Raw genomic sequence first — 26,018 nt, 5'->3', positions numbered from 1 at the left:
CGCTAGATGAATTCGTAATGTGTAGTGTTCGTGCCAGCTCCAGATAAGATAAGTATCATTTTCAGTTATCGATACAAATTACTTAATATTGTGTAGTTTTGTTTTGTTTGCCTTGCGTATTTTAGTGCGTCTATTTTTGGTGTGTTATAACGTATAATTTGACAAAACACATTGCAAATAATTATGGCACCTGTGCGAAGGAAAATGGCGGCCAGTAATGAAGGTTCGCCATCGTTATCAAAGAACGGTAGCATAAAAGAAATGAGTCAGTGTACTAGCTGTGAAATGTACGTTTTGTGGAGTGCGGTCGGATTGTGGTTAGATGATAATAAAGGATTGAATGTGTGTAGAAAATGTAGGGAGAATGAGGAATTGAAGTGTATTTCGGATCGTGAGTGTGATATTTTTGTCAACCTTCAGAATGAAGGAAATAGGGATATGACAAGAAACGGCAAGGTTGTACATGAAAATTGTGAGAGTGTGAATGTAGAAAGTGTGAATGATAGTATAAATGGTTTCTCAGAGAACAAAAAAGATGAGATAGATGCATTGAGTGAGATCGCGTTGTTGAATAGTGCGATAGAAAGAGCAAAACAGAAGCTAGAGTGCATGAACAAAAAGTAGACTGAATGAACCAACCAATAATAAAAGATATGACAGGAAAAATAGACGTATGAATGTGAACATGAACAAAATGAAGGATAGAGTGCTGTATGGAGACTCGTTAGTACGAGGTGTGTTAGTAGAGGATTTGACAAAATCGTACCAACCTGGTGCGACCATAAAGGATGTAACTGCGTCTATTAGAGAGCAAAAGGAAAGGGTGAAAGAAATGATTGTTGTGGCAGGTACGAATGATTTGAAAGGAGATAAAATGGAAATGATAGAAGACCTGAATGAATTGTTTGAGGTAGCAAAAGAAAAGAGTGAGAGAGTTAGAATGATTAGTCTTTAGCCACGGTATGACAGTGAAATGTTTAAAAGGAGGGCTATAATTGCGAATGACTTTATGCGTGGGTTATGTATGACGAGTGGTGTGGAATTTGTGGATGTGTGGAGTGAGTTTGATGGGCGAAAGGATCTATATAAGATGGATGGCTTGCATTTGAATGGTTACGGTGTAAGAAGACTTGAGAAAGTGTTGCTGAATGTAGTGGATGTGCAAATTCAGGGAAACTAGATTTGTTGGGGGGGGGGGGAAGTAGAGATACAGTCCTTATGGAGGCAGTTGAATGTAAGAATGAATATAATGTCCCAGAGCAAATAAGGACAACAAATCTGAGTGGGATAGTTAATATAAGGCATCAAGGTAGGGTTGGGGCTAATAGGGGTCTTAAATTCATGTACACTAATACTAGGAGTATTAGGAACAAGAAGGAAGAGTTTTTGGCCATGGTTGGCACTTCCAGACCACAGGTTATAGGTATTAGTGAAACATGGCTGACTATAGATGATATAACTAGTGGGATTGAATGTGATGGGTATAGTGTGTTCAGGAATGACAGAGAGAATAAAATTGGGGGGGGGGAGAAGTATTGTTGATGATAGCTGATGAGCTCCAGCCAAGGAGAATAGAAGTTGTATCTCAAGATAGTGAAAAGAGCTCATTTGAGGCTATTTGGTGTGAGATTGAGACTGGCAGAACAAAATATACAGTTGGGTGCTGCTATAGACCAGGTGATATAATAGATGGTAGAGATAGTAAGCATAAACAAATTGATGAAATGGGTGGAAGGAGGGTGATTATTATGGGAGATTTCAACTATGGTCGCATTGATTGGAGTGAGGAGATGACACACGGGAGGAAGGAACTGGATTTTATGCAGTTATTAAGGGATAACTATCTGCGACAGCATGTAATGGAAAATACTAGGGGTCAGAGAGTGCTTGACCTAGTAATTACATCTGAGGATTTGGCTGTAACAAATATGACCACATTGCCACCAATCGGTGAGAGTGATCATAGGGTCTTAACTTGGGAGGTGGCTAAAGGTGTAGAATTTTCAATTAAGACAGGGTACATGTGGAATTATCGGGCTGGAAAGTATGACAAGCTTAGGAGTTTGATTGGTTCAGTGCCATGGCATGTACAACTGCAAGGACTAGAAGTTGATAGTGCATGGAAGGTAGTTAAGAAGTGCTTGCATGAAGCAATGGCTGACTGTATACCTAGAGTCCGAATAATAAATCAAGTAGGGGTTAAATGGATGAATAACACCATTAAGCTTCAGTTGCAAAAAAAGAAACAACTATGGAGGGAATTTAAGGAGAAGGGTGACCGGCAGGCACATGAACGGTATAAAGCGCAGGCCAGAAGGGTGACGAGTGTGGTAAGAAAAGCAAAAAAGGATTACGAAAGAACATTGGCCATGCAGGTTAAAGAGAATCCTAAACAGTTTTTTAGATATGTAGCAAGTAAAAGGAAAAATGTACATGGCAGATTGATTTTAAAGAATGCCGATGGTAGGGAGGTAACTGAATCAGTTGAGATAGTTGAGTTACTGAGTGAGCACTTTGCAAAAGTATATCATCCAGGTGGTGACATTGCAGAAACGAATAAACCAGTAGATTATACGGGAATTGTGCTTAATGAAGTGGAGGTGAGTAGTCTATTGCATAACCTCAATGTCAATACATCTGTGGGATTGGATGGTATACCAGCTCGTGTTGTACGAGAAGCAGCTAAAGAATTGTCAGTACCCTTGACCATTTTGTTTAATTTGAGTCTCGGGTTTGGGTTAGTCCCGAGCGGGTGGAAAGAGGGGAAAATAGTTCCACTGCATAAAGGTGGTTCCAAGACTGCTGTTGTAAATTACCGACCGATTAGCATATCAGGAATCATTGTCAAGGTCTTAGAGAAATTAGTCAAGAAAAGAATACAGGATTGGATAGATGAAAACGGGATATTGTATGGGGGACAACATGGTTTTGTGAACGGTAGATCATGCCTCAGTAACTTGCTCACGTTTTATAACACAGTGATGGCTGAACTGGATAGGGGTAATGGGTTTACAGTGATACTACTGGACCTTGCCAAGGCCTTTGATAGGATACCACATGGAACCCTAATCAGTAAACTGGAACAGATGGGTACAGATATAGGGTTGGTGAGATGGATAAGAGGGTGGCTGAAGGAGAGATATCAAAGAGTGGTTTATTCAGGAGTGGAGTCTAAAAGACGTCTTGTGACTAGTGGAGTGCCACAGGGCTCTGTTCTTGGACCACTGCTTTTCAATTTGTTCATCAATGATATAGGAAAGGATTTGAGAGGAAGTGTTCACTTGTTTGCTGATGATGCAAAGTTGGATAGAGCAATTGTGAGTGCACAAGATGTCAAAATTTTACAGGATGATTTGGATAGTTTGGAGGACTGGGCTAGGAAAAATGGATGTCAATTTAATGTGGCAAAGTGTAAGGTTATGCACTTTGGGGTGAAAAGAATAGCAGCAGTATATCGCATTGGTGGAATCATACTCCAGGAGATTGATGAGGCCAGGGATTTGGGAGTGTTGGTAGATAGGGAGTTGAAGTTTAGGGGATACATTGCAAAAGTAACTAAAACAGCTCACCAAATCACTTGGCTTCTGAAAAATACTTTAACATGCAGAGAAGAACAAGTTGTTGTTCCTCTGTATCGAGCCTTGATAAGACCCCATCTGGACTTCTGTGCCCAGCTATGGGCACCAGGGTTTCTTCGTGGTGGAGAGGGTCTAGAGACGAGTGACCAAGATGATAGCAGGTCTGTGGAATGAACCTTATGAGAATAGGTTGAAGATTTGTGGGTTGCAGAAATTGGACGATAGGCGAAGGAGGGGTGATATGATTGAGACATTCAAATTACTGAAGGGTTTTTATAAGAGATCCAGAAGATATTTTTGAAAATATGGCTGGTGGTGGGAGGACTAGGGGCCATGCATGGAAGCTGGGCAAGAACGTGATTGACAAGGGTGTTAGACCTAGGTTCTTTACTTGGAGAGTGGTAAATGAGTGGAATAAGCTTCCAGAGTCTCTTGTGGGTGCTACGACCGTGAATGAGTTCAAGGCAAGGTATGATAGATACTGTGTGAATGTTGAATAGTTGTTCTTGACATGATGTTAGGGCCTCCCTCGATGAGTCTGTCGACTCCTTGGAGTTTCCCGGAACAATAATAATAATAATAATAATAATAATTACATCCTCATGAGCTGTAATTTATAATTACAACCACCCAGGTAATCACCATAGGTGATTACCTGGTAGCATATGTGTGATTATTGGTGATTACTGCTAGCAACCATAGGTGATTACTGCTAGCAACCACCCAGGTAATCACCATAGGTGATTACCTGGGTGGTTGCTAGCAGTGTGAGGACCTCTGTGAGAAAAGTGTATATGTGGAACTACAAGAGAGGATGATTATGGAGAGCTCAGGAGGAGGCTTTCAGGTGTAACATGGAATGAAGAGTTAGCTGGAAAAGAGATCAATGCAGCTTGAGTGATTTTCAAAAAATATCTAGCAGATACAATGTCTAAATGTATTCCAAGGGTGAGAAGGTTAAATAAGGTAGGTGTGAGATAGATGAATAAAGAGATTAAGCATGCGATGCAGAGAAAGAGTGCATTGTGGAGGCAGCATAAGACAAGTGGAAATAACCAATTCCATGAGGTCTACAAAGACCAGGCAAGGAGGGTGACTTAGTTGGTGAGGGTAGTTAAAAAGAGGTGTGAACAGCAGTTAGCTAATGAAGCCAAAAAGAATCCTAAGGAGTTCTTTCGATATGTAGCCAGCAAAAGAAAGAATGATTATGGAAGGATGACATTGATAGGAGAAAATGGTATAAAGACAGCTGTTGTAGAATGTGTGGTGGAGATACTTAATGAGCAGTTCATAAAGGTCTTTCAATCTTGTGAATGTGACTAAATGGAGAGATTGAGAGCAGTAGATGATTGGGAGAAGAGACTGACTGTAAATGAGCAAGAGCTATATGAGAAGTTCGGTAAACTAAATGTTAATAAGGCTGTGGGACTTGATAATATATCACCACGTATTCTGAAGGGATGTGCCAGGGAGTTGACACCTGCATTGACATATTTTTTTAATACGAGTCTTGCACTCTTGGTCGAGTTCCTAAGGAGTGAAAGGATGGCAAAATTATGCCAATTCATGAAGGAGGTGATCAAACTCAAGCATTTAATTATAGGCCTATCTGTGTGTCAGGTGTTGTAGTTAAGTTGTTGGAGAAGTTTGTGAGAACTAAAATACAGAGTTGGGATGACAACAATGGTATTACCGTTGATGGATAGCATGGATTTGCTAAAGTGAGGTCAAGTTTTAGTAATCTACTTACTTATTACAATAAAGTGACTGCTTCCTTGAACAGAGGAGAACGATACACAGTGATATACTTAGATTTCGCAAAAGCTTTTCATAGAGTGCCTCACGATAAATTGATAGTCAAACTGGAGCAGATGGAGTTGGATATTAGATGAGTGCACTGGATTGGAGACTGACTATCTGATAGGTATCAACAAGTTGTGTATGGGAGAGCGATATCCAGGAAAAGGAGAGTCCCTAGTGGAGTGTCTCAGGGGTCTGTTTTAGTGCCATTACTGTTTAACTTGTATATTAATAACATTGGTGAAGATTTGGGTGGAGATATTCAGTTGCTTGCAGATGATGCAAAGTTGGGATTAGCCATGAAGATGTTGTGGCCTTACAAGAAGACTTGAATAAATTGAGTGATTGGGTACGGAAATGGGGATGTGAGTTCAATGTTGCAAAATGTAAGGTTTTAAAATTTGGAAAACAAAGATTGGATGCAGAATTTATACTTGGTGAGGATATATTGTTGGAGGTGAAAGAAATAAGAGGTCTGGGGTGATAGTGGATAAGGATCTAAAATTCAGGATACACAGCACCAAAATTGTGAAGACAACACAAAGGCTTCTGGGAATGACACTGATGTGTAGAGGTAGGGAGATTCTTGTTCCTTTATATAAGGCTTTGATTAGGCCACACATGGATTATTGTGCCCAGATTTGGTCACCTGGTTTTCAGAAGAATGAAGAGATGTTGGAAAGAGTCCTAAGGCGACTGATTAAGGTAGTTTCTGACTTCTGGAATGTCGAGTAGGAGGAAGGATTGAGAAGATGCAATTTGCAAATTCTGGTGGACAGGAGAGATATGATAGAGACCTACAAGTTGGTAAGTGGCTGTTATAGGATCAATGCTGGAGATGTTCTACAGAAAATAATGGGAGCTTGTGGGAGAACCAGAGGTCATCCCTGGAAACTGTATAAAGAAGGTGTGAGTAGTGAGAGGCATTTTTTTTTCATTCAGAGTTGTAAATGACTGGAATGCCTTACCCGAGAGTGTGGTGTCTGCATGGATTTTGAATGTGCTCAAATCACGGTATGATCAGCTGTGTGTGTGATAAGGACCTCCCAGATGAGTTTTTGACTACATAGTGTTTTGTAGTAGTAATAATAATATTTTAAGATTGTGTGTTACAAACCTTGAAGTAAATATTAATAAACTTTATGATAATTTACAATCCTCAAATATCACATTGAATATATGTACATCTTCTGATAAATAAATGTATTAATTTTATAAGATGAGAACATGGTTAGATGAGGACGACATCCTGACAGGAATAGAGGTAGAAGTAGAAGTGTATGATATGTTTCGTGAGGATAGAAGGAGTAAAAAGGGAAAGGGAGTGCTATTGCTAATAGAGAAAGAGTTATATCCATACAAAGTAAAGATACAAGAGGGAAATAGTGCCAGTGGTTTTGAGGCAGTACGGTGTGAGATAGAGGTGAATGGAATGAAATACTTGGTTGGATGTTGTTATAGACCAGGAAATGGATGGTAGTGACTATGAAATGTATAATCAAATTAACCCAGCAAAAAAGAAATGACTTAAATATAAAGAGCCAACAGGCTTCATTTCGGCAATATAAACATTAATTAAATTAAGGGGATATTAGATCCCGGGTAGTGACCTCCCTACTATAATGTAATAATAGCATACGTTTCCTAGGAAATCTGTTTTTACATTATGGAAAATACAATAGCGATCAGAACTTTCCCTACCTTTGCAACGAGTTGCCCGTGTTTGTACTATTTTCTAGGACTACTTGCATTCAGCTCACACACTAGTATTCGCCGATACTTTTATAGTTTTTTATACTATATTCGGCATGAAACTCTCTGATTCCAATCCTTGAGTTTGTTATTTGGTTTTAAAACAATGTGGGATCTAATATCCCCCTTAATTTAATTAATGTTTATATCGCCGAAATGAAGCCTGTTGGCTCTTTATATTTAAGTAACTTAATGGGTGCACCTTTTTGGACAACTCGTATAGCAGAGTATATAAGTTCTTTTCGGTATATCCTTTGGTATTAATTTGGTCTTAGCTACTCACTGATGAAGCCACAAAAAAGGCTGAAACCAGTCTGGGTAGTGACCTCCCTACCATAATGTAATAAGAGCATAAATTACCTAGGCGTCAAAAAGCAATGCTTTAGATGTGGCGCCTTCAATCATCTTGGGGCAGACTGCCCTCGAATAAAATGCAAAAATTGCCTAAAAACAGGCCACAACCAAGAAAAATGTGAAGCAGGTTTGCCTGAAATGTGGAGGCCACTCCTGTTCATGCCGCCATGTCTAAGACAACGAAAAGGTCCCGTAAGAGAGGGGAACCTACTAGAATTGCAGAAACCAGCAATACGATCCCAACAGAAGAGACTGACAATGCAGAAACCATCATGGTAACTCCCACAAATGAAAGCGGAGCTACCACTGACGATATAGACATCGCCAATTCAGATAACGTAGAAGAAGCTGAAGTAGAGATGGAGATGAATACCAACACTTCCAAACGGAGATTAAGTCCGCAGGAAGAAGATCTGACAAATCTCAAAACAGCAAAAGTATCTGAAAACGAACATACATAAGTCCCTCATGCAAAAGCAGGGAGACTCTAAGACATCTCCTTAGAGGTATGAGGGGTGGAGGGGGTGGCAGAAAAGTTCAAAGAAGCGATAGATAAAGTAGGAGAACCTGAACTCCTCCTCACAGGGAAATATGGACCCGACATCGTCAGTGTAAAATGGGGTGACCTCTTTGTTGATGACATCAGCAAAATCACCCCTGAGCAAGTAGAGGTAGCCCTGGATATAGACAAGGAGGCAGTTTTGGCATAGCTCTCAGCAAACTAGACATAGCCAAAGGAAGTGAGGTGGCCAAAAGAATCATAACAGCCAACAACAAAAGAAAGCAACAGTAACTACCTTGTGGGTTTTCTGTACTCAGCTTCACTGGTTTCTTTTAGCTCCCACAGGTGGGGGAGGACCTGAGAACCTGAGCGGCGAAGGCTTACAGTGAGGTGGTGCAGTTCCTTGTGAGCTGCACCACTCGAGCAAGACCCTTCCTCCACCTCTAAGTTTACTTTTCCATTCCTTCTCCAGATTTTTTTTTTTTTTGTTGTTGTTGTTTTCTCTGTACTTCTTTTTGTTGTTTTGTTACATGTTTCCTTTTTAGGATTTTTCCTTTTTTTAAAGTGAAAAATCAACGACCATTTTAGAAATGCCCCTGGGGGGGGGGGCATTTCTAAAATGGCCCCCCCCCAAGCTAAACCAGGCCAACAGCTAAAACAGGTCAACTGAGGCCCCTCTTTTATCTACTCTACTACTATGAACTCTATCTTTATTTCCTCTCCTCCTATCTGCTAACTCTCAGCCTATCTTACTCTACAGGCCGATGATAAAGTTTGTTGAACTCACAAATTATTAACAGCATACATTTCCTAGGAAATGTGTTTTCACATTATGGAAAATACCAAGATTAGTGATCAGAACTTTCCCCACCTTTGCAATGAGTTGTCCATGTTTGCACTACGTTCTAGGACTACTTGCATTCAGCTCACGCTAGTATTTGCCGATACTTTTATAGTTTTTTATACTATATTCGGCATAAGAAACTCAAGGATTCCAATCCTTGAGTTTCTTATTCAGTTTTAAAACAATGTGGGATCTAATATCCCCTTAATTTAATTAAGAAAAGACTGATCAATATGGGAAATTTTAATTATGACAATATAGAATGGAATGATGAGATAGAACAGGAAGTAAAGAAAATGAGTTTCTTGAGGGATAACTACCTCAGACAATATATAACAGACGGCACACGAGGATTGAGGGTCTTGGATTGTCATCTCCACAAGATGTAATTGTAAATGAAGTGCCAAATCACCCACCAATTAGTGAGAGTGACCAGGATCTGATTACCTTGGTGGTTGCCAGCAGTGTGAGAAATTCTGTAAGAAAAGGGTACATGTGGAACTACAACGGGAGGGGGGGTATTATGAAGAACTCAGGAGACAGATTCCAGATGTAGCATGGATTGAGGAGTTAGCTGGAAAAGAGATCAATGCAGCTAGAACTCAAGCATCAAACTATAGGCCTATCTGTGTGTCAAGTGTTGTAGTTAAGTTATTGAAGAAGTTTGTGAGAATGAGGATTCAGAAATGGATTGAAAATGATGGTATTATCTTTCATGGACAGCATGGATTTACTAAAGGGAGGTCATGTTTTAGTAATCTACTTACTTATTACAATAATGTAACTGCTTCCATGGACAGATGAGAAGAATACACAGTAATATACTTAGATTTCGCAAAGGCTTTTCATAGATTACCACATGATAAGCTGATAGTCAAACTAGAGGTTGGATATCAGATTGGTGCATTGGGTTGGAGACTAGCTATCTGATAGGTATCAAGTTGTGTATGGGGAGCGATATCCATGAAAAGGAAAGTTACTAGTGGTGTGTCTCAGGTGTTTGTTTTAAGGCCATTGCTGTTTAACTTGTATATTAATGATATTGGTGAATACTTGGATAGAGATATTCAGTTGTTTGCAGATGATGCAAAGTTGGGACGAACCATGAAGAGTAGTGAAGATGTTGTGGCCATACAAGAAGACTTGAATAAATTGAGTGATTGGGCACAGGAATGGGGATGAGTTCAATATTGCAAAATGTAAGGTTTTAAAATTTAGAAATCATAAATATGATGCAAAATTTATGCTTGGTGAGGATATATTGTCGGAGAAGGAAATAAGAGATCTGAAGGTGATAGTGGATAAGGATCTGAAATTTAGGGGACACATAGCGAAAATTGTGTCAACAACACAAAGGCTTCTGGGTATGATGTGGAGGACACTGACTTGTAGAAGTATGGAGATTCTTATTCCATTGTATAGGGCTTTGATTAGGCTAACATGGACTATTGTGCCCAGATTTGGTCATCTAGTTTTCAGAAGGATGAAGAGATGTTGGAAAGGGTCCAGAGGCGACTGATTAAGGTAGTTTCTGACCTCTGGAATGTCGAGTATGAGAAAAGATTGAGAAGATGCAACTTGCAGCGTCTGGTGGACAGGAGAAAGATGGGAGATATAATAGAGACCTACAAGTTACTAATGGGTTGTTATAAGGTCAATGCTGGAGAGGTTCTACATAAAATAGTGGGAGATAGGTGGAGAACCAGAGGTCATCCCTGGAAACTGTATAAAGAGGGTGTGAGTAAGGAGAAGCAGGTTTTTTTTCATGCAGAGTTGTGAATGATCGAATGTCTTGTCCGAGAATGTGGAGTCTGCAGAGAATTTGAGTGTATTTAAAGCACGGTATGATGAGCTGTGTGTGTATGGTAAAAGGACCTCCTAGATGAGTCCTTGACTACATCAGAGTATTGGGTAATAATAATAATAATAATAAGTTTAATTTTATCTTTTGACTAAGAACAGGTATTTTGTAATTTTTTGTTTTGTATATCTATTGCCCATCGTAATCTTTCAATGGATGTGATATATCCATTTTCTCTAAATTTCACTGTTTACTAGCACATTTTCAACTATTTTGTCCTACTTCGATCTCCAATGATGAGGACATAATTTGACTAACTTATTTACTCATTAATTTTTTTTGAAAAGGCTAACAGGTTTTTTTCTGCAGCCCACCATGTCTTTCCAGTTGAACATGTGGCTCCCTGGAAGGAGGTGAATGATTGTTGTAGGATAATTTTAATGGATGCTGATAGTAGGGAGGTGACAATACCAGTAGTAACAGTTGAATCATTGAGTGGGCATTTCTGCTAGGTTGTATCATCCATGCTAGAAACACTGCAATGACAGATGAGGCAGGGCTGATGTGAGATTAAAGGTAGAGAAAATGAACATATTCTGAAGGAATGTGCTAGGGAGTTGATGCCGGCCTTGACATATTTTTTTAATATGAGTGTTGCAGTGGGTCAAGTTCCTAAGGAGTGGAAGGAGGGCAAGATTATGCTACTTCATAAAGGAGGTGATAGAACTCAAGCATCAAACTATAGGCCTATCTGAGTGTCAGGTGTTGTAGAGTTGTTGTTGGAGAAGCTTTTGAGAACTAGGATCCAGAATTGGGGTGACAACAACGGCATTATCTTTCATGGACAGCATGGATTAACTAAAGGGAGGTTATGTTTTAGTAATCTACTTACTAATAACAATAAGGTCACTGCTTTCATGGACAGAGGAGAAGTATACAAAGTAATATACTTAGATTTCAGAAAGGCTTTTGATAGATTACTGCATGATAAGCTGATAGTCAAACTAGAGTGGATGGGGTTGAATATTAGATTAGTGCACTGGATTGGAGACTGGCTATCTGATAGGTATCAACAAGTTGTGTATGGGGGGGAGGGAGCGATATCCAGGAAAAGGAAAGTCACTAGTGGTGTGCCTCAGGGGTCTGTTTTAGGGCCATTGCTGTTTAACTTGTATATTAATGATATTGGTGAATATTTGGATGGAGATATTCAGTTGCTTGTAGAAGATGCAAAGTTGGGAAGAACCATGAATATGAGGAAAGGTTGAGAAGATGCAATTTACAGAGTCTAGTGGGTAGGAGGAAGAGGGGAGATATGATAAACCTACAAATTATTAAGGGATTGTTATAAGATCAATGCTTTAGAGGTTCTACACAAAATAGTGTGAGATTAGGGGAGAAGCAGAGGTCATCTCTGGAAGCTGTATAAGGAGGGTATGAGTAGGGGAATGAGAAGCATGTTTTTGTTTCATGAGAAGTTGTGAATGAATTGGAATCCGTTGCCTGAGAGTGTGGTGTCTGCAGAGAATTTTAGCGTATTTAAAACATGGTATGATGAGCTGTGTGTATGATAAAAGGACCTCCTAGATGAGTCTTTGACTCCATATAGTGCTTGAGTAATAATAATATCTCTCCTTTAACTTATTCATTATCAGAATACTCACAACTGCCTCTATTAACCTGTTCCACTCATTCACTCACTCTCCAAGCAAAATAAAAATTAAAAAAAAATCCTGATTAATTGTGAGAATGTTAACCATACTTTTACAACTTTAATGGTTTGCCCCTTATTCTCTTCCAGCTTATCACGTATTGGAATATTTGATTAGCATCTACTGCATAGTACCTTAAATATTTCTGCCATAATCGCTTATCAACTACTTCGTAACTGAGAAACCTTCAGTCTCTTCTAGAAAAAATATTATTTCTGTTATTATTAGTATTTCATAGGACAAATGAATCCCAGGGTGCATCAAAAGAGGCCTCTCTACCACACAGTGTATTCTACAAATATATTTTCATCTGTTTATTGCATATGTTCTTTTGTGATTTGGCTTGTTTTACAGATGAAAAAATCCTACAACTCTGTATGAGTCTGGATAACTTCCCTTAATTGAAAAAAATCTCATATGAAGAGTATGAAAAAATTCTTCAAATGATCTTTTCACATGAAAATCTCATAAAGAATTGTGAATTTTCAAAGGTAACTATAAATCAGACATAATTTGAAAACATATAAACATAACAAAATATTTATTAATAATTAAAAAGTAAATATTTGTTTTTCAGTGAAGTGTGTAAGATTACATGGTAGTTTTAACAAATAAGTTAAAACAATCAACTAAAATACAGATGAGGGTAATATTATCTGTGAGAGTCAACATGAATTTGTGAAGGGGCGCTCTTGTTTTAGCAATATGCTAGCCTTTTATGATAAAGTTACAAGAACATTAGATGAGGGAAAGGCATATACTGCCATTTTCTTAGACTTAGCGAAGGCATTTGACAGGGTGCCACATGATAAGCTGATATTTAAGTTGCAGCACATGGGTGTGAATGTAAGATTGGTCAACTGGATTCAGGATTGGCAGTCCTACAGGTATCAGAGAGTTGTGTATGGTGGGGAAGTTTCAAGGAAGCAGAGGGTTACAAGTGGAGTGACACAGGGCTCAGTGCTGGAACGTATATTGTTTAACCTTTATATCAATGACATTGTCAGTGGATTGCAGGGGGGATGTTCAGTTGTTTGTAGATGATGCAAAGCTGGGAAGGATTATTAGTAACAGTGCAGATGCGGCAGCCCTGCAAGAGGATTTGAATTAGCTAGATAGATGGGCAAATGAATGGGGGTGTTGGTTTAATGCAGCAAAATGTAAGGTCTTGAGGTTTGGGAAACATCAATGGGACACTGCATACTCTATGGGAGTAGTTATACTGGAGGAAGTAGGGGAAACAAGAGATCTGGGATTGATGATTGATAGAAACCTGAAATTTAGGGGACATATTGCAAAGGTGGTGAAGGTAACACAGAGGATTGCTGCAATAATGAGAAGGACGCTGACCTGCAGAGATAATACAGTTATCAATCCATTGTATAAGACCCTGATCAGACCACACTTGGACTACTGTTCTCAGATTTGATCCCCAGGATTTGAAGGAGATAAATTAACTGTGGAAAGGGTACAAAGGCAGATAAAAAAGATGGTTTCAGGACTCTACAATGATAGTTATGAGGATCGGCTGAGAGAATGTGGACTGCAGAGTTTGGTGGATAGAAGAAGGAGAGGTGATATGATTGAGACTTTTAAACTGTTGAGAGGTGGTTACAGGGTTGATGCCATCATGGGGAGTTCTTTCGCTTGGTTGAATAGCGGGAAGGAGTGATGACAAGAGGCCATCCCTGGAAGTTACGAAAGGATACTGTGAGCAAGAGGGTGAGGAGTGGTTTCTTTGCATGGAGGGTGGTTGAACCATGGAATGCACTGCCTGATGGAGTGGTATGACAGACTTTGTGTTTCTTAGGGGGGACCTCTACTTGATGAGTCTTGATAGACTTTGTTTTTCATAGGAAGGACCTCCCACGATGAGTCTTTTGAATCCATGGAGCCCTGAATAATAATAATAATAATAATAAACTGTTTGAGGCATGCATTACGTGCCAGAGATGACAAATATAATATACAGAAATATAAGTGGAACTTTACAGAATGTAGCTCAGCACATGTAACCAGTTTCTAGTTGTATGTGGTCAGATTCATTCATAGCATACTTGTATGTCATGGTTTTAGATTATAGAGTCGCATGCATTTCATTCGGTCCTAGAATTTGTATAAACACACACACACATACAGAAATGGCCAAAAGTGATTGGAATAATGGAAAATTGATTGTCGGAGGAGGATGTAATGTTGAGAAAAGAATTAGAAGGATATATAATTTTTCGGAAAGGATAGAGATGTGAAGAGAGGGGGGGGTGCTGTTATTGATTTCCTCTGCGATCATTAATAGCATCCCTCTTTCTGCAAAGTGTAGAAGTTGATAGTGAATGCACAGATTTTGAATCTGTGTGGTCTGAAGTTGATATAAACAGTTTAATATAGATTTTTAGTAAAGATGGTAAATTAAATATGGAAATAGACAACAGAATCAACAAAGCTGGTATGGCAGGAAGTCAACTGAATAAATCTATATGGAATAAGAGAAAAATTAGTCAAAACACTAAATGTAGCTGTATACAAAACAGTGTTCAAACCAATTTTAGCTTATGTATCTGAGAGCTGGGTCAGAAGTAAAACACTTGACCAAAGACTAAGAGACCGCAGATATAGTCCTGAGAAAGATTTGGGGCATGAACAGGTGGCATCGATGACGATATCATATTAAAAACAAGGATATTAGGAAAGAACTTGACATTGTCAGCATCCAGGAATGCATTAACAGAGCTAATCTCAGGTGGTATGGCCCGTTAAACAGAATGGGTGAACAAAGATTAGCAAAACAAGTGCTCTCTGCCAGATTGGTAGGAAAAATATCCAGAAGAAGACCAAGATATAGTGTAGGTGGATTGCAGGAGCGAATATTCCAGGTGTGCTAGGTGTGCAGTGCTCATCTACCAAATATCAGTATAACGATATTATATTTTTGCATTTATTCCGGTTAAAGTCTTCACTAATTGTTTGCAGACTTTGCGTGATTCCTAAAATTAAACACAATATACTAATGCTTCATTGCCCTCTTCACGAGGATAATGAAGCATTAGTGCTTCATGAAAAGGGCACTTTTCAACACGTAAACATTGCGTCACATTCGCATTAATAGCCCGGGTGTGCTTTCAAAATGCATACACCTTTGAGCCCTTTGAAAAGATGTAAAGAGAGCACAGCGGGTCAAATTCTTAGCGTTCTAATATTTTTAAACCACTCAGAAGGCAAGGCTGGGTGAGCTCACATTGAGAGCTCACCCAGCAATCCTAGTGTCTGTGCTTGGTTACTGTGTCAACCAATCTAATTGAATGTTATCACTTGTCATGAGTTAAGCGCTTTCTGTATCCGATAGCTGTATTACAAACAGATTTTTCTGGAAGTGAAAATTTGAAAGTGGATGTTAGGAGAAAAAACCTAAATGTTTCTCTTGCTTTTGCAGTATAGCATCTGTTGAGGTTGCAGAGTATTTAAAGGTATAGAGACATTTTTATTCTAGTCTTCGGAACCAACAGACAGTAAAAAATATCTATTCTTGAATAAAGTAAACAAAAAAAATTCTTGGAAAACGGAGCAAAATATACACAAACCAGAGAAATACACATAACATGGGCAACAAATTTTAAGAAATGATTTGCTGCTCCATCAAACTATATTCCTGCTATACTCTCTGTCTCCTCATAAGTTTTTTTAATATTTTTTATATATGCCATTATACATTCACTTATTCATGTCTAGACTTTATAGGATCATGCTATTTGCTCTATCCAGCAACTTACAGGACACACACATATATCGCAAATGTCAATTATTAATAATTCATTTACCATTAACGAAAGTATTTCTACTCACACTTATTCTTTCCTTTCATTTCCTATTCTCACATGTCTTATAAATGATGGTTCACATATTTTCATCTTTGAGTATTTCAAATATACCAACCAAATATAGCATTCTCCTTAATTGTTGTTTTCTAATAAATTCTAAAACAAACAGATTGTTCCCCCAATCTAACCAGAAGTATTCAAAGTTATCCTGCAATTAATTGCATTGGACCAATTAAGATGAGCGCTGATACGTTATGCACTCTCTTAACTTTCATACATTGATAAAAATGCAATCATACGGTTATCTGTGTCCACAGAGGGGAAAACGGGGCAATCCCCCCTCACCCCAGGATTGAGTAAAAAATTCCACAAATTATAATCGTAAAAGTGATTGAAATACGTAACCATACACCCGCAACCATGGGACTCTTTTTCTGTCTTAAACTTTTATTATGGGATGGCCTGTTTCGGCATACAGCAGGGTAGTCATAGAAAATGCAGGCAGATTAATCACTTGTGAGGACATCTTCTTCACTGTCAGGTTTTACTACTAGGATGTGTTTTGACTTTCTCATCAGAAGTTAGTACAGCCTCTTGATATACTGATAGTTGCTGTAATATTGTAGTTAAGAGAATGTGAATAATTGATGGAAGTTTTTTCACTTGGCTATGCTACCAAATATATATTTGGTTTAATCCTTTATGCAAGTGTAAGCAAACAAAGTTTGTGCCTGAAGTATTTTCAGGACTGGGCAACTCGTGGCAAAGGTGGTATAACTTCTCATTGCTTGCCTTAGTATCCCATAATGTAAAGCACATCTCCTTGCAGACATGTATAATGCTATGTTGTTTAATTTTGATGGTATATATATCAGAACACAGAATTATAAGTAAATAATTATTTATTGACTTATTGCCTGATATTTTGCTGGTGTTATAACCAGCATCTTCAGAGAAATCTCAGTAATAAGTCAATAAATAATTATTTATTTATAATTCTGTGTTCTGATATATATCAGCAAAATTAAACAACATGTACGACTAACACATTAGCCTTTCTACATGTTTTATGTATAATACTATGCGTTAAGGAAGAGTCACTACCCAGAACGGTTTCAATCTTTATTGAGGTCTCATCAGTGGGAGCCAGACCCAGAGGTGGTGTTACTAAGGTGGAAATAATGGAGAAGTCATATTTAAATATACTAGTTGCCAAAAGGTGTTGCACATTATTAAAATTCTCTGGATTAGAGATAAGTTGATGTAAGTTTTTTCACTTGGCAAACAAAGTTTGTGCCTGAAGTATTTTCACTGCTCCCACTGATGAAACCTTAATAAAGGTCGAAACCAGTCTGGGTAGAGACCCTTCCCTTAATGCATAGCATTATACATGTCTGCAAGGAGATGTGCTTTGCATTATGGGATACTAAGGCAAGTAATGAGAAGTTATTCCACCTTTGCCACTAGTTGCCCCAGTCCTGAAAATACTTCAGGTGCAAACTTTGTTTACTTACGCTTGGATAAAGGATTAAACCAAATATATAATTGGTAGAATGTGAATAATAATTACTACGCTTCCATAGAGTCACAAAACTCGTTACAGAATAAAATTACTATTACTTCGTAAGGTATCCAATCACCCAAAATAACACAAGAAAAAACAATTTTTTCAGCAATGTGGACCTATGCATTATTATCATATTCAATATGAATTTTCATATGTTTTCATAATACACACATAAAGCAATGCAACTTTGTTTTTTCTTTTTTAATAAATATTATTTTACAAATGAACAAAAAAGAAGAAAATAATCAGAATATCAAGAAAGTATTTTGAGCACTGGACTATGTGAACACCAATAGAACTCAGTACATAAAGCAGACTAACTGATTGGATATAACGGAAATGTGATTTTGTTTCAAACTAAAGAAGCAAATTTTATTTGCTTCTTTGATTTAGGATTCCATCTTCTGCTGTGCTGCTGATTGCCATTCATAATTGCTATTCAGACGATTAAAAAAAATTTTTTTTTTACTTAATTTAATTAAGCAGTAAAAAAAAACTATCACCTATCCATTTATTTATCAACTATCCATTTTTGGCACTTATTGTATCTAATAATTATCTAATTTTTATTATTATTATTATTACCATAAGACATCATGGAGACAAAGACTCATCTAGGAGGTCCTTTTATCACACACACACAAAGCTCATCATACCATGTCTTAAATACACTCAAATTACTTGCAGACACCACACTCTCCTTACATATTGAACATTGAACTCACATCCCCATTTCTGTGCCCAATCACTCAATTTATTCAAGTCTTCTTGTAAGGCCACAACATCTTCACTACTCTTCATGGTTTGTCCCAACTTTGCATCATCTGCAAACAACTGAATATCTCCATCCAAATCTTCACCAATATCATTAATATACAAGTTAAACACTAATGGCCCTAAAACAGACCCTGAGGCACTCCACTAGTGACTTTACTTTTTCTGGATATTGCTCCCCCATACACAACTTGTTGATACCTATGAGATAGCCAGTCTCCAATCCACTGCACCAATCTTATATCCAACCCCATCTGCTCTAGTCTGACTGTCAACTTTGAACTCGGATCCCCATTTCTGTGCCCAATCACTCACTTTATTCAAGTCTTCTTGTAAGGCCACAACATCTTCACTAATCTTGATGGTTTGTCCCAACCTGCATCATCTGCAAACAACTGAATATCTCCATCCAAATCTTCACCAATATCATTAATATACAAGTTAAACAGTAATGGCCCTAAAACAGACCCCTGAGGCACTCTACTAGTGACTTTCCTTTTACTGGATATTGCTCCCCCATACACAACTTGTTGATACCTATCAGATAGCCAGTCTCCAATCCAATGCACCAATCTAATATCCAACCCCATCTGCTCTAGTGTGACTGTCAACTTATCATGAGGTACTCTATCAAAAGCCTTTGTGAAATCTAAGTATATTACTGTGTACCCTTCTCCTCTGTCCAAGGAAGCAGTCACTTTATTGTAATAACTAAGTAGATTACTAAAATATGACCTCCCTTTAGCAAATCCATGCTGTCCATCAAAGATAATACCATTGTTGTCAACCCAATTCTGGATCCTAGTTCTCACAAGCTTCTCCAACAACTTAACCACGACACCTGACACACAGATAGGCCTATAGTTTGATGCTTGAGTTCGATCACCTCTTTTCTCTTTGAATAGGAAAAAAAGTAAAATGACCCTATGGAATTTACTTTTATATATATATAAAATGTAGATATAACCAGATGTCAGTTTGTCATTTGATTACATCTACACGGTTATGTTAAAAGTGGTATTTCATAATACAAAATGTTTGTGTAATAGAAGGAAAGAGAGATCAAAATAGGTGGAAGAATTTTAAATTAAAAAATAAAAATAAATAAAATTAATTCATTAATTCAATTAATTAATGGGAGGAAACAAAATAATAGCAAGCAACAGTACATTTCTCCTATTCTAATTAATTAAAAAAATATTTTTTTAATAAATTAGAATGAAGCAAATTTTAAATTACGAGTTTAATTTAATATAATTAAATTATATTAAATTTAATATAAGGAGGGCGCTAGTGGGTCAAGCGCTACAGAATTGTTTTGAAGAGCTCCTGATTCAGATAAGTTTAACTAGGAATAATTAAGTATATATGCGTAATTGTTTAAGTAACAGCGGCCGTAAACGTTGTAAGCTACTGATATTATTAGTGTGGGTTTTTTTTTCTTGCTTAAACTAATTACGAAAACGTTAATATTAGACCTAGTAACCTGCAGAGAAAAAAAAAAAATGGTGGCAGCATTGTCATACCATGATTTTAATTTGGATTTCAGTCGGTTCGTTAAGTGTGAGGTCTGTTATATGTATTCCTTCGATTACATATATGATTTGTGCATGTTTAGTGCGGATGGAAGAAGGGTGTGTGCGAAATGTGACCTGAACGAGGAATTGATGAATGCGAATATGAAGTTGATGACAGAAAGTGCTAGTACCGATTGTGTCATGAGTGCACGCTTGTAAGATAAGGATGGTGGGAAAGACAGGCGAAAAAATGTTAAAAAATCAGGAAAAAAGAAAAAGAGCGATTTGACAACCATAACGGATGTTAAAAGGGACGAAAGTGAGGCAGAAAGAAACGAAATTGAGAGAACGAATGAAAGTAGAAATGGCGTGATGCAGAAATCGCAAGTAAAAAAAATCGAACGAATGAATGATAGCGAAAAAAGAACGACTGATGGCGAAAATTGTACGCATGTTGGAACGAAAGTACTGAACCAAAGAGAGATGAATAACAGTAAAAGTAAGAAGAATGATAGCGAAAGTTGGACGCATGTTAGTCCGAAAGTACGGAAACAATGTGAGAGTGAAAGTGAGAAGAATGATAGTGAAAGTTGGACGTATGTTGGACCGAAAGTACGGAAACAAAGAAGGATGAATGAGAGGGAAAGTGAGAAGAGGGGGTCGAGAGTTAGAAAGTTAGAAAGATTTAATGATAGAGTGAATGTGTTGCGAGGTTCGGAAGGTGAATTGGATTGGATGAAGCAAGAAATGAAATTAAGAGAATTCAGGTCAAAACTATTAAAATAAATCATGATGGCATGAAAGAGTTAACAAAAGATGAGCGAGTGGCGTTGTATGGCGACTCCATTATTAAAGGTGTGCTAGAGGATAAAATGCACAAGGTATGTTTTCCAGGCGGTAAAATGAGTAGAGTGATTGAGGCATTGAATATGCGGAGGGAACGAGCAAAAGAGTTAATTGTATTAATTGGTACAAATGATTTGAGAGAGAACAAAGAGCATGTCAAAATGAATGTCAGGAAACTGCTTGGAAAGATAAAGGAGAATAGTGTGACAGGAAGGGTGGTCAGTGTGTTGCCTAGGTATGATTGTGGTGAAATGAGGCGGAGAGCAAGTATTATGAATGATATTCTGGCTGAAACGTGTGAGGAGATGGGAGTACAGTTTGTTAATGTGTGAAATGAGTTTGAGGGACGAAGTGAGCTGTATGGGAGCAATGGACTGCTTTTGAGTGGTTATGGTGTGAGTCGCTTGGAGATACTGCTACTGGAAAGTGGAGAAGTGAATAGAGAGAATGAATCAGATCGAGAGGGGAGTGATGTGGAAGAGCAGGAGAGTAAGACAGGAGAGATTGAAGGAGTGGAAATGAATGGGGAAGTGAGTGGTATGAGTATAGAAAAAGAGAGAATGGGTGTGCAAGAGGAGCAGGGAAACAGGGAGGCTCAGGGTGGACAGGGATACACAGCGTGAGAAAGGTGGATGCTCCAAGAGGAGGTGAGAGCATGTGTAGGCAGGAAAGTAATGGGATGATCAGGGATCAAAAGGAAACAGATGGAATTGCAAAGGGTTCTAAAATGAAGAAGCAGAAAGGGAAATGGCACCAGTCTAGCATGGAGAGATCACATCGAGTGAGTGGTATCAGTGGAACTAGCTGTAGATCCAGAAATGAGTTGTTGTGTTTGTATTCCAATGCTAGAAGTATAAGAAACAAGGCAGATGAAATGGTTGCACTAATTGCGTCTGTGCACCCAGAGATTGTCGGAATAAGTGAGACATGGTTAGATGAGGATGACTTCCTGACAGGAATAGAGATGGAAAGGTATGATGTGTTTCGTGAGGATAGAAGGGGTAAAAAGGGAGGGGGAGTGCTATTGATGATAGAGAAAGAGTTATGTCCATACAAGGTAGAGATGCAAGAGGGAAATGGGGCCAGTGGTTTTGAGGCAGTATGGTGTGAGATAGAGGTGAATAGAATCAAATACTTGGTGGGAAGTTGTTATAGACCTGGTAACGTGGATGGTGGTGATAGTGAAATGTATAGTCAAATAAACCAAGCAAATAAGAAAAGGGTGATCATTATGGGTGATTTTAATTATGGCAATATAGACTGGAATGAAGAAATAGCAACTGGAAGTAAAGAAAATTAGTTTCTTGAGTTTTTGAGGGATAACTACCTCAGACAGTATTTAACAGAGGACACAAGAGGATTAAGGGTCTTGGATTTGGTCATCTCATCGGAGGATGTAATTATCAATGAGGTATCAAATCATCCACCAATTGGTGAAAGTGACCATGAGGTGATTACTTGGGTGGTTGCCAGCAGTGCAAGGACCCCTTTGAAAAAAGGGTATATGTGGAACTACAAGGGGGGGTGATTATGAAGAACTCAGGAGACAGCTTGCAGGTGTAGCATGGAATAAAGAGTTAGCTGGAAAAGAGATCAATGCAGCTTGGTGGATTTTCAAAAAATATTTAGTAGATGCAATGTCTAAATGTATACCACGGGTGAGAAGGTTAAATAAGGTAGGTGTGAGATGGATGAATAAAGAGATTAAGCATGCAATACAGAGAAAAAGGGCATTGTGGAGGCAGCATAAGAGAAGTGGAAGTAACCAATTTCATGAGGTCTACAAAGACCAGGCAAGGACTTGTTGTTGAGGGTAGCTAAAGAGAGGTATGAACAGCAGTTAGCTAATGAAGCTAAAAAGAATCCTAGGGAGTTCTTTCGATATGTAGCCAGCAAAAGAAAGAATGATTATGGAAGGATGACATTGATTGGAGGAAATGGTATATAGACAGCTGTTGCAGAATGTGTGGTGGAGATACTTAATGAGCAGTTCATAAAGATCTTTCAATCTTGTGAATGTGACTTCATGGAGAGATTAAGAGCAGTTGATGATGGGGAGGAGAGACTGACTGTAAGTGAGCAAGAGGTGTTTGGGGAGTTGAGTAAACTAGATGTAAATAAGGCTGTGGGACTTGATAATATATCACTGCGTATTATGAAGGAATGTGCCAGAGAGTTGACACCTGCCTTGACATATTTTTTTAATATGTGTCTTGCACTTGGTCAAGTCCCTAAAGAGTGGAAGGAGGGCAAGATTGTGCCACTTCATAAAGGAGGTGATCGAACTCAAGCATCAAACTATAGGCCTATCTGTGTGTCAGGTGTTGTGGTTAAGTTGTTGGAGAAGCTTGTGAGAACTAGGATCCAGAGTTGGGTTGACAACAATGGTATAATCTTTGATGGACAGCATGGATTTGCTAAAGGGAGGTCATGTTTTAGTAATCTACTTACTTATTACAATAAAGTGACTGCTTCCTTGGACAGAGGAGAAGGATACACAGTAATATACTTGGATTTCGCAAAAGCTTTTGATAGAGTACCTCATGATAAGTTGACAGTCAAACTAGAGCAGATGGGGTTGGATATTAGATTATTGCATTGGATTGGAGACTGGCTATCTCATAGGTATCAACAAGTTGTGTATGGGGGGTGTGATATCCAAGAAAAGGAAAGTCACTAGTGGAGTGCCTCAGGGATCTGTTTTAGGGCCATTACTATTTAACTTGTATATTAATGATATTGGCGAAGATTTGGATGGAGATATTCAGTTATTTGCAGATGATGCAAAGTTGTGACGAACCATAAAGAGTAGTGAAGATGTTGTGGCCTTGCAAGAAGGCTTGAATAAATTGAGTGATTGGGCAAGCAAATGGGGATGTGAGTTCAATGTTGCAAAATGTAAGGTTTTAAAATTTGGAAAACAAAGATGGGATGCAGAATTTATGCTTGGTGAGAATATATTGTTGGAAGTAGAGGAAATAAGAGATCTGGGAGTGATAGTGGATAAGGATCGAAAATTTAGGGGACTCATCGCCAAAATTGTGAAGAAAACACAAAGACTTCTGGGAATGATGAGGAGGACACTGACGTGTAGAAGTAGGGAGATTCTTGTTCCATTGTATAAGGCTTTGATTAGGCCACACATGGACTATTGTGCCCAGATTTGGTCACCTGGTTTATAGAAGGATGAAGAGATGTTGGAAATGGTCTGGAATGTCAAGTATGAGGAAAGATTGAAAAGATGTAATTTGCAGAGTCTAGTGGAGAGAAGGAAGAGGGGAGATATGATAGAGACCTACAAGTTGGTAAGGGGTTGTTATAGGATCAATGGTGGAGAAGTTCTACAGAGAATAGTGGGAGATCAGGGGAGAACCAGAGGTCATCCCTGGAAACTGTATAAAGAGGGTGTGAGTAGAGGAGTGAGAGGCAGGTTTTTTTCGTGCAGAGTTGTGAATGATTGGAATGCCTTGCCTGAGAGTGTGGTGTCTGCAAGGAGTTTGAATGTGTTTAAGACCCGGTATGATGAGATGTGTGTGAGATAAAAGGACCTCCTAGATGAGTCTTTGACTCCATGAGGTCTTGTTTAATAATAATAATAATAATAATGCTGTGACATTTCATTATCTAATTAAATTTAACTTTATTTCAAATAACTTAATTGTAAATTTGCGCCTTAATTCTAATCTTATTTTATTGTAACCCATTTAGGCAGCAGCCAACATGTTGCTCAGCTCTATAAATAGGATTAATATTCTTTGTTCTAGCTTCACCTTGTGATTATGCAATGCACTGATGATGACTAGTTAGTTTCTGGTTGAAATACTAGCAGTAATAAAATATTATATTCCTGTGATGAATACATGTGTTTAATAAATGAATAATATTCCAGTTTTTAACTTACTTTAAGAGTTGATCCAGATTTTATGAAATTTTTATCTAATACACTATCTAGAACAGGGTCTAGTACTTCACCAATATCTTCAATTAATAATGGCAATCCCTGTGAAAGTGCATCTTCTAAGAAGATTCTGAAATACTTATGATTAAGAGATGTTACCTACAGAAAAAATAGTCATGTTAATATCAAATATAATAAAGTTAATGTAATTCAGTTAAGTATTATTATGAAACTGAATTTGTCAAATTATTTTTAAAATATAATGAATGGTGACTGCATGTTTGTAATGAAATGGGCTCCACTGTTTTAAAGAAAATAACTTTGAACAACTGCAAATTTCACTCACTGTTTCAACCATTATATCAATTCTCAGGAATAATATTAGCACAATGAACTAGCAAGTAAAAGGGACAAATAAACAACTACAGATGAATAAGTTAATTTTCTCTTCTAAAACAGCCAGTGGCGCACTCAGGATTTAACCTTTGGGGGGGGGGGGGGGCGAGTTGAGTAGACGTTTTGCGAATACACACTACACATCGCATACGACCTATAACTGAGCATCTGCAGTGATTGGTAATTCATAAGTAGCACACAACATAAATAAAAAAAAATGAATTTTAATTAGGAAAAGATTTCTGGAAATTTTTCTAGTGTTTTTTCCTTTTCTTTGGGGAGTACCCGGGCCCCTTGGCCCCCTCTCTGGGTGCGCCACTGAAAACAGCATTCACCTATATCTTTCCATAAAAAAACATACTCCTCACCTCCCTTGCTTATCACACTCTTATAAAATTTCTAGAGATGTTCTTTTCTCTTCTACTTTTTTTTCAAATAAATGCAAAAGAGGCTGATGTAACAAATGTGAGTGTAACTGTGGATGTGGAGGAGGTATTAAAGCTGTTGCACAAGTGAATAAGAATTTAGCAATATGGAATGATGGAATATCAGCATGGATGCTAAAAGAGAGTTCAGCTGAACCAAGCTATATAATTTGAGTCTACGAACAGGGAGGATTCTGCAAGAGTGGAAAAAATGCATGATAATCCCAATTCACAACGGTGGTGCAAAGATTGATGTATCCAACTATTAACCTATCCGTCTCTCTGGAGTGATGGTGATGAAGATTTTGGAAAAGTTGGTTAGAGTTCACAGTCAGAAATGGATGGACAGAGAATCTCTACTTTCCAATGAACAACAATGGGTTTACTAAGAGAAGGTCATGTTTTATCAGCTTGCTCACATTCTATAATAATGTTAC

The 26,018-nt window shown here is 38.1% G+C and overlaps 1 protein-coding gene across 1 annotated transcript in view; it reads right to left on the bottom strand.

Moving 5' to 3' along the window:
* Positions 1-26,018, bottom strand: part of LOC150095635 (dynein axonemal heavy chain 8-like) — a 2,108,518-nt gene that overhangs the window by 544,006 nt on the left and 1,538,494 nt on the right. The window contains exon 65 of the mRNA XM_090409931.1: positions 24,764-24,919. Coding sequence (XP_090266057.1) covers positions 24,764-24,919 — 156 coding nt within the window. The remainder of the gene's footprint in view (positions 1-24,763; positions 24,920-26,018) is intronic.

Source organism: Typopeltis vanoorti, chromosome 20, assembly GCF_054136105.1.
Source record: "Typopeltis vanoorti isolate ZY-2024b chromosome 20, IOZ_Tvanoo_1.0, whole genome shotgun sequence".
NCBI classification, from domain to species: Eukaryota; Metazoa; Arthropoda; class Arachnida; order Uropygi; family Thelyphonidae; genus Typopeltis; species Typopeltis vanoorti.
This window is presented reverse-complemented; position numbering and strand designations above follow the sequence as displayed.